The 12,896-nt window shown below is 52.5% G+C and overlaps 1 protein-coding gene across 1 annotated transcript in view; it reads right to left on the bottom strand.

Moving 5' to 3' along the window:
- MROH2A (maestro heat like repeat family member 2A) overlaps window positions 1–10,635 on the bottom strand; it is a 41,935-nt gene extending 31,300 nt beyond the window's left edge. Inside the window, exons 1-7 of the mRNA XM_074331576.2 lie at window positions 10,617–10,635; window positions 9,699–9,788; window positions 9,284–9,465; window positions 3,960–4,091; window positions 3,572–3,734; window positions 1,160–1,258; window positions 260–411 (exon numbers count right to left, since the gene is read on the bottom strand). Of these exons, the coding sequence (XP_074187677.2) occupies window positions 260–411; window positions 1,160–1,258; window positions 3,572–3,734; window positions 3,960–4,091; window positions 9,284–9,465; window positions 9,699–9,774 (804 nt within the window). The 5' untranslated portion in view covers window positions 9,775–9,788; window positions 10,617–10,635. The remainder of the gene's footprint in view (window positions 1–259; window positions 412–1,159; window positions 1,259–3,571; window positions 3,735–3,959; window positions 4,092–9,283; window positions 9,466–9,698; window positions 9,789–10,616) is intronic.
- Between the last annotated feature and the right edge of the window lie 2,261 nt (window positions 10,636–12,896).

Raw genomic sequence — 12,896 nt, 5'->3', positions numbered from 1 at the left:
CCCGTAGGTAAAACGCTCGGAGAGCACCTGCCTGCAGGTGACATGCCCCGTGTCTAGCAGCTTTATCAAGCCGGCCTCCTGATGTGCCACGATGCATTTAGCGTCACAAGCCCCCAGCTCTGCCATTAGTCAAGTCACCGCCTCTCTGGGGATCCGGGAGTGACGCTGGACCCCGCAGAGTCTCAGCCCTCCCAGCCCCACAGGCTGGGGAGCTGTGACCTGGGGGGACCTCGGGGCCCTGGACAAAGGCATGTCTCACCTCTGGGCTGTGGTTCTTCAGCCACACGGTCACAAAATAGCGATACATCGGGAAGAGCTTTACAGCAAACTGCTCCTCGGTCATCACGGGGTACACACTGTCCTCCAGATGCTTCAGGTAGAACTGCACTGTCTCACAGAAGGTCTCCATGGCTACCGTGGAGAGAGGGGTGAGCCCGGAGGGGCAGGAAGCAGGACAAAGCCTTCCCAAACCACCTCCTCCAGGAGGGAGGGAGCGCTCACACACTTCCACAGCTGGCAGGGTACTGAGATGGCCAAAGACAGCCCAGAAAACTCCTCTCTGCATCCCCCCCTCTGCCCTTCCAATCCCACACAGCCTTCTAATTTTTATCTCAAATACCTGTGTGGGAAAGACACCCCCGAGGGGATGTTAAGCACACAGGTATGTCTAGGCCTCATCGCTTGAGATTCACAGACAGGGGTCGATGGTGGGACCTGGAATATTACTCTTGACCTACACCTGGGACTCCAATGCAGAGGGTAGCAGACACAGGTTGCCCTATTTTTCTCAGGTGTCAGGGAATTGGGGACCACGTACACATTATGGAATCAAAACCTGGGGCAAGGAGATCAGATGTAAAGAGCATCTAAGACCTGCCCGTCAGGCCCAACATGGAGACATTTCCCCTGCTCTCCATCTCCTGTAAATCCTAGCACCCTTCTCTGGTCTTCTCCTGAAATGCTGAACTACAGAGCAAGCTAAAGCCAGTCACAGGGATGGCTTCCTCCCCCCAGAGAGCCAATCAGAGGCCACACAAATGTTTGGGAATAAACAAACAACCTGTCTCTTGTTCAACAGCCCCTCCACCTGCTCCTTACCCCAATCTCCCCTCCAGCACCCTGATCAGACCAGACCTGCAGGCCCGCACGGGACACGTACCACCACAGATCACCTGTCGTATCTTGGCTTCGTTGGCGAGTCTCAGCATCGTGAATATGGTGGCCAGGGTGATACCCATGTAGGGCATGAACTCAAACACTGTGCGGTGGGGGAGAGGCCACCAGGAGGGAGGTCAGCAAGGAGAGGACAACCCAGCCCCCCGCAGTGCAAGCCAGGGGAACCCCTTTGCCCCTCTGGCGCCACAGCTAATGGTGTGGAAGTCAGTGTGAGGCAAAAAGAGGGAACTAGAAGTGGACACAGGGGAAGACAGGAAAGGGAAGAGGAGCGGGAGAAGGGGAGGAACAGGAGAAAGAGCTGAGACAGGGCCACAGGGAAGAGCGGGAGAGGCAGGAGTGGGAGGGAGAGGAGACACAGTGGGCTCTCAGAGGGCGTCCGGCCGCCACGGAAAGATGTCTGGCCCCTTAGGCTGTCCCACAAATGTTCTGGACGAACGAAGAAACAGGGACACAGCCAGTGAGAAAGCGGGACTAAAAGATGGCAACAGGCACACAGAAGAAAGGAAACAGATGGGAAAGGGTGAGAGGAAAGAGAGGTTGTTGGAGAAAGAGAAACTGGTGACAGACCCACCCTCCACTCCCGCTCCAAGCCCAGGCCTCCACTTGGGCTGGGAGTTCCCATCCCTGCCAACTCACCTTCTTCAGACTTTCCTTCCCAGGCTGGACCCCTCCCTCCTCTCCATCCGTCTGTTCTGTCCGTCTTTCCTGGCTCTTTGGCCCCGGCCCCACAAGCTCCTCCAGCTGCCATCTCATTTCTCTCCCCTCACAGCGAGCGCTGACCCTTCTTGCCTCACAGCCTCTCCTCCCTCCTCTCTCCAGCCCCCCAGGCCCCCATCCCTAGCATGCCGCAAAACTCTTCTCAGCCAAGCGGCCTTCTCCAGCCTCATCTGACCAGATCCCTCCACAAGGTGGGTCACAATTGGCCTCTGGACCCTTTCTGAATCATGCTCATCCTCACTTGCCCCGTGACGACACACCATCCTCCCCTTCCTCCCCACACCCTGCCGATCCCCCTAAGCCTTCTCAGTACAGGGGCTTCTCCAGGCTGGGTGCTGACTCTCTTCTCTCTGCTTTCACTCACTCGGGGTTGGTGGCTTTGAATACCACCTATGCTCCAAAGCCCCTGGTAGGAAGGTCCAGCCCAGACCTGCCCTCTGAACTCTGCATCCACTCATCAACTCCCCACGTGACCTCTCCACTTGGCCATCTCACGAGGAGTGGGAACTTGGTACATGCAAATGAGGTTTTTTTATCTGAGCCCCCAAATTCTCTTTCCCCGTGTTTCCCGTCTCAGGATGTGAACCCACCATACACCCAGTTGTTCAAACCTGAAACATGGAAGTCATTCTGAATCCCTCTTGTTCCTTCACCTCCTGCACTCAACCCATCAGCAGTCCCATCGACCAGAGCCCCATCTGTATGTCATATCTGTCCACAGCTCACTAAATGCGATCCAGCCCGAGCCAACGTCACCTCACATTTACACATCTCCCAATCCGTCTCCATCCTCCATCCATACAACAGCTAGAATGGTCTTCCTGGGACCTAAGTTTCATCAGGCAAGTCTGCAACCTAAAATCCCTCAATGGCTTTCTAGTACCCTCAGTTATAGTCTAGACTCTGTACCCACTAGGCCTGCCTAACTCTCCAACCTCATCTTACACCATCTCCCCGTCACTCTCTACGTCTTAGCTCTTCAGGGAAAGTAAGCTTTTCTCTGCCTCAGGACCTTTGCACATGATGTTCTCTTAGTGCAGAATGTTCTCCCCCACCCCGTTCTTCACAGTGTATCAGCATCTCATCCTTCAGGTCACAGCTGAAGTATCACTACCTCCATGAGGACCCTACAGAGCAGAGGTCCTCTCCCCTCATCCTGCTCTCAAGCGGCCTCCTGGCTGCTCTCTTCACACCCCTCATACCATATTGTGTTCACCTACTTTCTTGTTTATGGTCCTTTATGAGGGTAGAGACCGTGCACGTGGCCATGCACCCACCACAGCACCTGCATGGAGCAGGCACTCAGTGCCCGTTTGTAGAATGAAAGGAGAGGGAACGAGACAGAAATGTTTGGGGAAAAACAAACAACCCGCCTCTTGAGAAAGCGAGATGACAAGAATGGAGCCTGAGAGGAAAGAGGAAAGAGAGCGGTTTGGAGGAGATGGAATAACAGAGGAATAGAGACCAACATGAGAGGCAGAAACACACAGAGAATCTTCACAGCTGAGACAGACACGTGGACATGAAAAAAGGAATGCCAGAGAAAGATAAGGCAAGAGAGAAATGGAGAGCGTGGGGCAGAGACAAGAACAGAAATGGAGAGAGGCAGAGACCAGGAGAGAGCCCTGGGCTGGCCCGAAGGGGCCAGAAGCTGGGGCTGAGGTCCCACGTGCCCTACCATTGCTATGGGCCAGCTTCGCCAGGGTGATGATGACAAATTCATCCGTGAGGTCGAGGGGCTTGAGGTGGTGCTGCAGCTCATACATGACCAAGCTGAAGTGGTTTCGGGACAGAGCCACCAGGGTGTCACTAGCCACCTCTGCCCTCACGTAGCCTTCCATCTGAGGGACGGGAGAGGGACGTGTGGTGCCACCACCACCTGGGGCCTCATGAAAACCCTCCTGCCCCCGGCCTGCTCCAGCCCTGCTGGGCTCCCTGGGGCAAAGCCTTTCCTCGCCCCCTGAGGTAATGGACAAGGGCTTTGGGCATCCCAGGCCGTGCCTACCTACAGCCCAGGCCAGGACTGGTGGTGGGTGGAACCCCGACGGAGCCCAGGGCCCTATTACCTTGGGGAGCTCCCTCATCTCCTGGGAGGCAATGGCGACCAGCCTCTGGACACATGGCTCCTCCAGTTCCCCCTCCTGCTGGATGATTTCCTGGAGGATGTTGTAGATGTTCATTGTGCGCTGGGTGGAAATCTGGGAAACAAGTATGGTGGGTGGGGAGGTCCTGGACTGGGCAGTGGGGCCAAGGACGGGCCCAGCCCGACCCGAGCACACAGTGCACTGTCTATTCCCTTTCACCTGACCTCCTCCTATACACCCCACCTGGGCATGGGTTCCCCATCCTCAAATCGCCCAAGCCTCTGACCTCAATTCCTCCCTCTCCATCACCTCCCCTTCCCTCCTCCCAGCCAACGCCTCCAACTGGTCCTCTCCGTGTGCCCTGCAAATCTTGTCTCCCGTCCCTCATCTCAGTCTGGCACACTCAGCAAGGCAGGGGTCAAATGGTCAGCACGCAAGGTCCTCCTCAAACTTGGCACTGGCTCAACTGATAGTCCAAAAGGGTGGTTCACCCTGCCCTTTGCCCTAGTGAGGGAGCGTTCAAGACCAGGAAATGTTCCACTGACTCTATTTTGATTCCTAGATAGCACTTATCACTATTACAGATGGCCTGGTTTAGGATAGGATTGGACAAAGAGATTGTACAACCCAGGCCATGCCCGGAGTCATATTTGAGAATAACCCTCATTTAATCAGGTACCACCAGCCACTCCGAAGGAATGTGGGCTGGTGACTCCAAAGCCCTCTGGGAAAATGGTTTCCTCCCCCCAGGTGGTAAGAAGGTCACTTCCCAATAGTCCAGAGACTTAGCAAATTTGAGGATTTCAAGAAGGGAGGAAGTCACCTAAATTTCTGTTCTACTAGTCAAATCTATTACGGAGAGCTGGTCTTGCTTTCCTAGTCTTGGTACAGCAAGTAATAGAGGCTTATAAGATGCTAATCAGAGATTCCTCATGAAAACTCCTGGATAGAAGATAATTCTGTGGTCTTAGCTGTTTAGTAGACCAGTATTTATCAACCATTTCTTCCTTTCTCTTCCTTCCTTCCTTCCTTCCTTCCTTCCTTCCTTCCCTCCCTCCCTCCTCCTTCTTCCTCTCTCTCTCTCTCTCTCTCTCTCTCTCTCTCTCTCTCTCTCTCTCTCTCTCTCTCTCTCATTGCTCCCTAAGGAGCCTTCTTAGACATTTCCCCCCTTAATATTCTCCCCTCCCAAACCCTTAATACCACATACATATTATGTATCTGTTTATAGGCTGTATACATCTCTGTGCTTTATACATTAAAAAGTAAGATTTTTTTTTCAGTCCCCCAAGAACCAATTTTACCCATTTTGGGGCAGTATCCCCCATTGAGAAGGCATGCTCTAGATTTTCAAAGCAAACTCAAGGAGGCCTACGTACTCAATTAACTTTCTTGTTGCACCTACGTAAATGGCCAGGAGAATTATAATAGGGCCAGCCTTTTCTGGAACCAAGATGAATCTTTGGAGAATATTTATGGTCATGAGAGAAAAACTGTGCAAGTCTTACAAACCGGCATGAAACGGGCAGTGGTGCTCTCCAGAGGAGTGTGTGTGGTGCTGCCTGCCAGCTGCTCTGGGGTTATCGGGCCTGGGGCAGTGGGTGTCTGTCCCGGGACTGTCTAGGCGATGTTATAGCTCCAGAGGATAGAAGCTAAGTTGTAGAAAACTGAACACAATGCAAACATTTCCACCATAGCATTGAAAACGATTCTTGCTTGTGGTAATACAAATAAACATTGTCTGGTAAAGAATACATATAAATATAAGTAAGATTCTCACGTTAACAGATTTTAATATCTTACTGTTTCCTTCACTAGAGAATAACTAAAATCTTTGACCCATGTTAGTTTTGAATACATGCCTATTACGTATTGTCTGTTTATTGCCACTGATCACTGATTACCCCTTGGGTATCAACCACGTTTTTAAATTTTCTGTATTTCCCGATGCTTTGACATCTTGGGGTCTCGCCCCTCCCAGGTTAGCCAGTTCCTACAGATAGTAAACAACTCACCCACGAGCATTTCAACTAGAGAGCCCACACCCCAACTAAGGGACCTCACATACTGAGCCGTTACCCACCTGCCCTAACCACCGCAGGGCCAGGCACCAGACAGCCAGGGACAGTCCCTCTGCCCAGAGCCACTGAAATTACTCAAACAGGACAATCCTGATTCTGCTCACCCCGCCTTGCCCAGCCTTCCCCCACCAGAAACCACAGGAAATGCTCTTGCCCAGTTTCCCCTCATTCCCTCAGCCTCGCGCCCAATCCTGCTGCTTCCCCATGTGGCCCTGCATGGCACAGATGGCCCTCACCTCCTGGGGTCTGTAACAAATTATCTCTTCAAGGTCACTCATCTCCTGAGCTATTGGCCTCACCAGACCTGAATAATCATAAAACCTACATTTTAAAAGTCTGTTATGGAAACTCCTTGCCTATGCGCCTGACTCTGGCATACCTTCTTCATGGCTGCCGCACATTTTTCTAGAAGATTAAACTTTCTATAAAGAACCCCTATGAAGAACTCCTTTGCTACCTACCTCCAAAGGTGAAAGGCTAATCTAAAATCCAGCAGCTCTTAAAGTGTGGTCTCCAGACCAGCAGTAGCCTCACCTGGGAACTTACTAGAAATGCTGATTCCTCAGGCCCCGCCCCAGACTCACTGAACAAGGAACTTTCAAAGGCGGAGGCTCCCCTGGGAGACACAGCAGATTACGCGAGGGAGGGTACCCCTCACTCGCTGGCAAGTGGATTACATTGGACCCCTGCCTAAGGCCCGCAATGCGATATATGCATTTACAGCAGTGGACACTGCTACGGGGTTGATGTTTGCTTGGCCCTGTCCGGCTGCGGATCAGCGGCATACAGTGGTCACCCTTACACGGCTGTGCGCCCTCTATGGGCGCCCCCAAGTCATTGAAAGTGACAGGGGTACCCATTTTACGGGGCAAGAAGTGCAGCGCTGGGCTGCCAGGATGGACGTGCAATGGTTGTTTCACACCCCATACAATCCGCAAGCAGCTGGCATGATTGAACGTTATAATGGTCTTTTGAAGCAAGGTCTCCAGGTGTCAAAACACCCTCCCACGATGCGTGACTGGGCCTCGCGTCTGTGGGACGTCCTGAGAGTCCTGAATGAGAGACCACGGAAGAGAGGGCCCGCGCCAGTAGAAGCTCTGCTACATCAAACGGCCGCTCCCATTCAATTACAAGTTACCACCAGGGAGACTCTGTTAAAGCCAGGCTACGGCAGAAATGGGAACATTTTGCTGCCAGCACCCACATGCTTGAAAGCAGGGGAATGGCAGCAATGGACTTGGCCCTGGCAGGTCAAAAGCCCCCACTGTCGGTGGTTGGGTCTGATAGCCCCATGGAGGGCCGGTTTGACTCATGATTTGCAAGTGACGCCAGGGGTGGTGGCTGAGTGGCCACCTCAAGTGACTGTAGTATACAGAGGTCCTGATACCGGGATGATTTTGCGAGGAAACTATGTGCTCTCACTATGGCCTATTATGGGGTACCCTGTTCTGTTACATGTTGAAACTATGCAAGGGACCCCAAGCACTGCCATAAAGGTCTGGTACCACAAACCGGGGAAGGTGCCAGTGGCAGCAACCCTCCTTTCCCAGGACAAGAAGCTGGCATGTATCCTCCCAGATGGAAGGGATTTGCCATTGTTGGTTCCTAAGACTACCGTTTCTTTTCGTCCATAGGTGTCAGTAGGCTAATATGACACAGGGACCCTCGCGGAAGACGCTTGTCACGTAGATTGTGAGGCGAGAACCTGTAGGGGTGGAGTGTGGGGACAGAGCCCCAGAAAGTAGTTTACGGGCTCTCGGCCTCACGTGGAGGGGTGCTGGCTCGGGTAGTAGATGGCCATCAGCTGGGGCTGGTTGGCTGTCAGCTGTGGCCATTGAGCCATTAGCCACTAATATAACTGCTGCGGCTACGAAGGAGAGCCGAGGAGAGTGGAGGAGAGTGAAAGAGAGTCGTCGGTGGGTTGCAGACAAAACGGACACCATTTGGTTTGACACTGGGATGGGCCAGAGTAGCCAGTGGGCTGAATTACGGGCTGTGTGGATGGTGATCAGCCACGAGCCTGGGCCCCTAGTTATTTGCACTGACAGCTGGGCGGTGTTCCAGGGCCTAACGCTGTGGCTGCCTACATGGAAACACCAAAACTGGTTGGTGGGACACCGTCCACTGTGGGGTCAAGCCATGTGGCAGGACCTCTGGGACCTAGGGCAGAGAAAGGAGGTGACCTTAATGCATGTCACAGGTCACTCCCCCTTAGTGTCCCCAGGCAATGATGAAGCAGATGCCCTAGTGTGGGTACGATGGTTAGAGCGGGCTCCTGCCGCTGATGTGGCCCATTGGCTGCATAGGAAATTGCAGCACGCTGGAAGCCGAACCATGTGGCAGGTGAGCAGATGCTGGGGTCTGCCTTTGAAATGGCAGGAGATAGCAGATGCCTGCTATGACTGTCGTGCAGGGAGGCCTGCGGGGTCTCTGCTCCCGCTCCCCATACAAGAACGCAGGATATGGTGAGGCCAAAAAGGAACACCCACGGAGCCATAGGTAGGGGAGTCATACCACTATGGTCTCACTGGAGGCTGGGTTCACTGGACGTGCGACCTGCTGTCCGTTTTGTCTGCAACCCACCGACGACTCTCTTTCACTCTCCTCCACTCTCCTCGGCTCTCCTTAGTAGCCGCAGCAGTTATATTAGTGGCTAATGGCTCAATGGCCACAGCTGACGGCCAACCAGCCCCAGCTGATGACCATCTACTACCCGAGCCAGCACCCCTCCACGTGAGGCCAAGAGCCCGTAAACTACTTTCTGGGGCTCTGCCCCCACACTGGCTTTCAACAAGCCCTCTGCTGCTCTAGTCCAAACTCACCCGTGTCGTTCAAGGCCCACCATGATCTCCTGTCACCCTTCCCGTCACTCCCTTCAGCAAACTCTCCCCCAGTCTCCTGCCCCAGGGAACAGTCTCCCAACTGGCCCAGCGTCCCTGCACCATGTCTGCTCTGCCTTTAATGCCCCATGTCGGCCCACAGGAGCAAACCCTGCTCTAGGATGATGGCTCCCAAACCTGTGTCCGAATAGAGGAGCTTTTAAAAACCGTGAACACCCCACTGGGCCCTCACGGAGCAAGAAGCCCTCAGTCCTGCCCATCTCTGTACCCCAGCACCTAGTCCACACCTGTGAGAGTCAATCAATACATGTGTGCTGGGTGGTGGATGGACGCACAACAGCCACAGTGGCTGGGCTCCGAGCAGCGGCTGCGGGAGAGGAGGCCTTACCTGCGGCACCTGCAAGCAGCGGATGAGAGCGTTCATGACCACGCAGGGCTCGGTGGTGGCCTTCTCTGTGATTATCACTGAGGCCAGCGTCTTCCGCATGTCGGGACCTGCCCCAGCAGTGTCCGTCTTTGCTGACTCGCTGTCCATGATGTTGAGGAGGTTTGTGACTTGTTGGAAAGTACCTGAGACAAAGGTGGCACAGGTGTGGTTCTTTGATGACCATCACAGGAGGTGCTCCGTGTGCCCCAGTCTCACTGACACCTGCACAGTCTTAGCTCCACCTGTGATGTGATTGGGCAGGGACCTTCCTGTCTACTGAACAGATGGAGAAACTGAAGCATCAGCAAGGACTGGCCCTCAAGAAGTTAGTGGTCAAGATGGGACAGGAATGCAAGGACATGGCTGTCTTTCTTACCACCATCGTCTCGCTCCAGAGGTTCTTCTGTTTCCTCTGACAGGTCCTCATTTGAGTCTATGGCTGCTTCTGCCATCTCTTCCTCAGTCTCTTTTGAGAGACACAAGATTCGTAAAACACTTGGTGCATTGACTGCACAGTCTAAGACGACCCCCGGTGCATCCCACCTGTATAATCCCCGCCCCTTGAGTGTGCGCAGAACCCACAATTCACTTCTAACCAATAAAATATGGTGAAGGTGATGGGAAGTCACTCTCCTGATCACATTCTGTCATTTAGGCTCCATTTGAGCAGACTGGAGAAAAACATTCTCCTGCTAGCCTTGAAAAGCGACAGCCATGCCGTCAGGTGCCTGCAGAGGGGGCCATGCGACAAGGAATCCAAGGCCTCAGTACTATCCCCACAAGGACCTGGATTCTGTCAACAACTACATGGGGGGCTGGGGGTGGGAACCAAGCTCCAAGAAGGTCGCAGCCGGGCATCCTTGAGCGCACCCTGTGAGCCCCCGAACAGAGGACCCTGCTAAGCTGTGCCCAACTCCTGACTCACAGAAACTATGAGATAATAAATGGGTGTTGTTTGAAGCCAATACATTTATGGCGGTTTGTTACACAGCAACAGATAACTAAGACACTTGGTTAAGTGGGCCCTCCCTTCCTCTTTTCTAGACGCTGAAAACTAAAGATTAATGAGAAATCCCCCTCAGCAACTCTCATAGTCCTGTCAAGGGACTCTTACAACATCAGCAGCTTCTTGAGGACTGACAAACACCAACATGGATGTCAAGATGGAGGACCGAGAGCCCCAGACCCTTTCTCCTAGAAGAGGAGAAAGGGCCCATCCCTGGGCCCTTCGCCATCCTGTGCTCTGTCCTTCTGGGAATGCTTTAAAGATCTCCTCTGGGACCTAAATACTGACCTTTTCTCAGAGTTCTCTCCTCGATGGAAAAAAAAATACAACACAAGAAGAAGGTCCGTTCATTGCCTAATACACATCAATGGGAATGTGGACAGTGGTGGGATTGATTGTCAAAGAAGTGAGAAGTTGGGCCGCTCAGTCATAACGCGGATGAGGAACCGGGTCTCCTGGCAGAGCGGGAGGGCTTCACTAGAATCACCACCGTTAGGGCCCAGGCCCTTGGAACTTTAAGGTCCAACTGCCTCCCTGAGTCTCTGTCACCTGAGGGCTCTGAGGGGTGCAGAGGGCCCTGTGATAAAAATCTCACATTATGTTGTCGTTAAACATTTCTGTTAAACACATGTCTGATGAAGTACGGTGGCCTGTTTGGGAAAGGAAAATAGTGGGGAGGGGGTGGGTGATTCACAACGGCGTCCCCTGGGGATGTGGTCATAGGGCCCCAGGGTGGGAAGGTGTGGTCAGGGCAGCTACAGGGAAGGAGGTGACAAAGAAAAAAGAACTCCTCTTCCTCAAGGACTTGCGGCGTGGGGAAGGGGGTCCCCACTGGCAGAATACTTAGAAGATGAAGAACCTCAACGAAGCAGAGACCCTGTTTCCTTAAATCAAAAGTGGGACCCGAAAGATTTCCCTGTCACTTATAACTGTGAGAGAGAGTCCAGATCACCAGTGTGAGCAATGAAATATGGGCCTCCGGAAACCTTTCTATGCATTACTGGGCAACAGAACAAGACTCGGAGCCACTTAGGTGTAAGACTGTGTAAATTTGCTCAGAGTTTGCCCTCCCTGCCCAGAGCGGGTTCCTTAGTCTCTGCTTGAACATCTCTGATACCAGGAAGTTCGTTACTCTCTGTAACCGATTTCTACTTCATTGGATCTGGATGGTTAGTAAGTGAGCATGCTCTATACAGTGCCAGAAAAGTCACACACAAAAGTCACACATTGTTCCTCGGTCTGCCCTTTGGAGACATATTGACCAATATGGAACAGACGCTAATATAGAAACAACTACCATGTGCCCCTTCTTTCATAGCCCCTCTGCCCTACCTCCTTTGACTCCCCTCAGACCTTGACTCCTCTTTGTCCTCTGAGGGTCTAAAGACTCAACACATGAAACGTCATGGATGTAGAACGAAAAGTGAATGTATCAGTTGGCCTTTGCTGTGTAATAAGCCACCTCAAAACATAATGACTGACAACCACTTACTATTGTTCGCGAGTCTATGGGTAGTCAGCTAGGTGGTTCTGTTGGTCTGGGCCTTGTCCAGCTAAGCACAACTGGAGTCACTCGTGCATCAACAGTCAGATGGTGGGTTGTGCAAGGGCTGGCTGGTCTAGGATGACCTCACACAGGTATCAGGCTGTTGGCTAGCTATTGGCCAAAGTGACCAAGATGATTGGGACACATGTCTCTCATCAGGGTTAGCCCAGGCTGTCCTCACAGCAGCTGGACAGGGTTCCAAGAGAGTGAGCAGAAACAGAAAGGCCTCTTGCACCCTAGACTTGGAACCGGTACCCATCACCTCTGCCACATTTTATCAGCCAAGGCAGGCCACAGGCCAACCCAGACTCAAGGCGTGGAGAAATAGCTCTCTCCTCTTAGTGGGAAGAGCTACAAAGTCACATTGTGAAGGACACGGTGATCAGGAGGGGTGGAGAAAGGGGCCATTTTTTATTACACGCGTGGTGAGTGCGTAAGCCATGGCAAAAAGTGACATGCCCTGAACACGTTATCCAGAGAAAACATGAAGACAGTGGAAGTGGGCCCTGCTTGGTTTTCCAAAATAAAAACACTTTTAATTATTTTTTCCAGATTATGACAATCATATTTGACTCACATACCATCCATTCATAAAACCAGCTACTCTCGTATGCTGTCACTCTACTGAGCTTCCTGCCTCTGCTTCTGTGGGAACTAACTTGAAAATAAAACATTGTATTTGTAGAAACCTGTGAGCTTAAATGCATGAAAGGGCCAAGGCAGAAAGTGGAAAAAATAGTAGACACATTTGAGGCATCTCCCCAGCTCACAAGGCTCCTTCTTCCCTGACCTTTGGGAGCACGGTTATGGGCTCCTAGTGGCCATGTTTTCCTTCTGCAATCCCTCCCCCACCACTCCTGATTGGACAAGGAATGGATACCTGACCTAGCTGGATGAATCAGATTCTTTCTCTCAGGAATTCGGAACTCTGGATAAGGGGGTCTGTGTCCTGTGGGATCTTGTAGCTGAGGGATCTGGGGACTGAGGAGAGAAGAAGACCAAGAGGGGAAAGACTAAAGCCA

Source organism: Rhinolophus sinicus, chromosome 17 (genome assembly GCF_057876585.1).
Source record: "Rhinolophus sinicus isolate RSI-liver-muscle chromosome 17, RSI-T2T, whole genome shotgun sequence".
Classification (NCBI taxonomy): Eukaryota; Metazoa; Chordata; class Mammalia; order Chiroptera; family Rhinolophidae; genus Rhinolophus; species Rhinolophus sinicus.
Note: the sequence above shows the minus strand (reverse complement) of the source record. Positions and strands in the feature narration are given on the sequence as shown.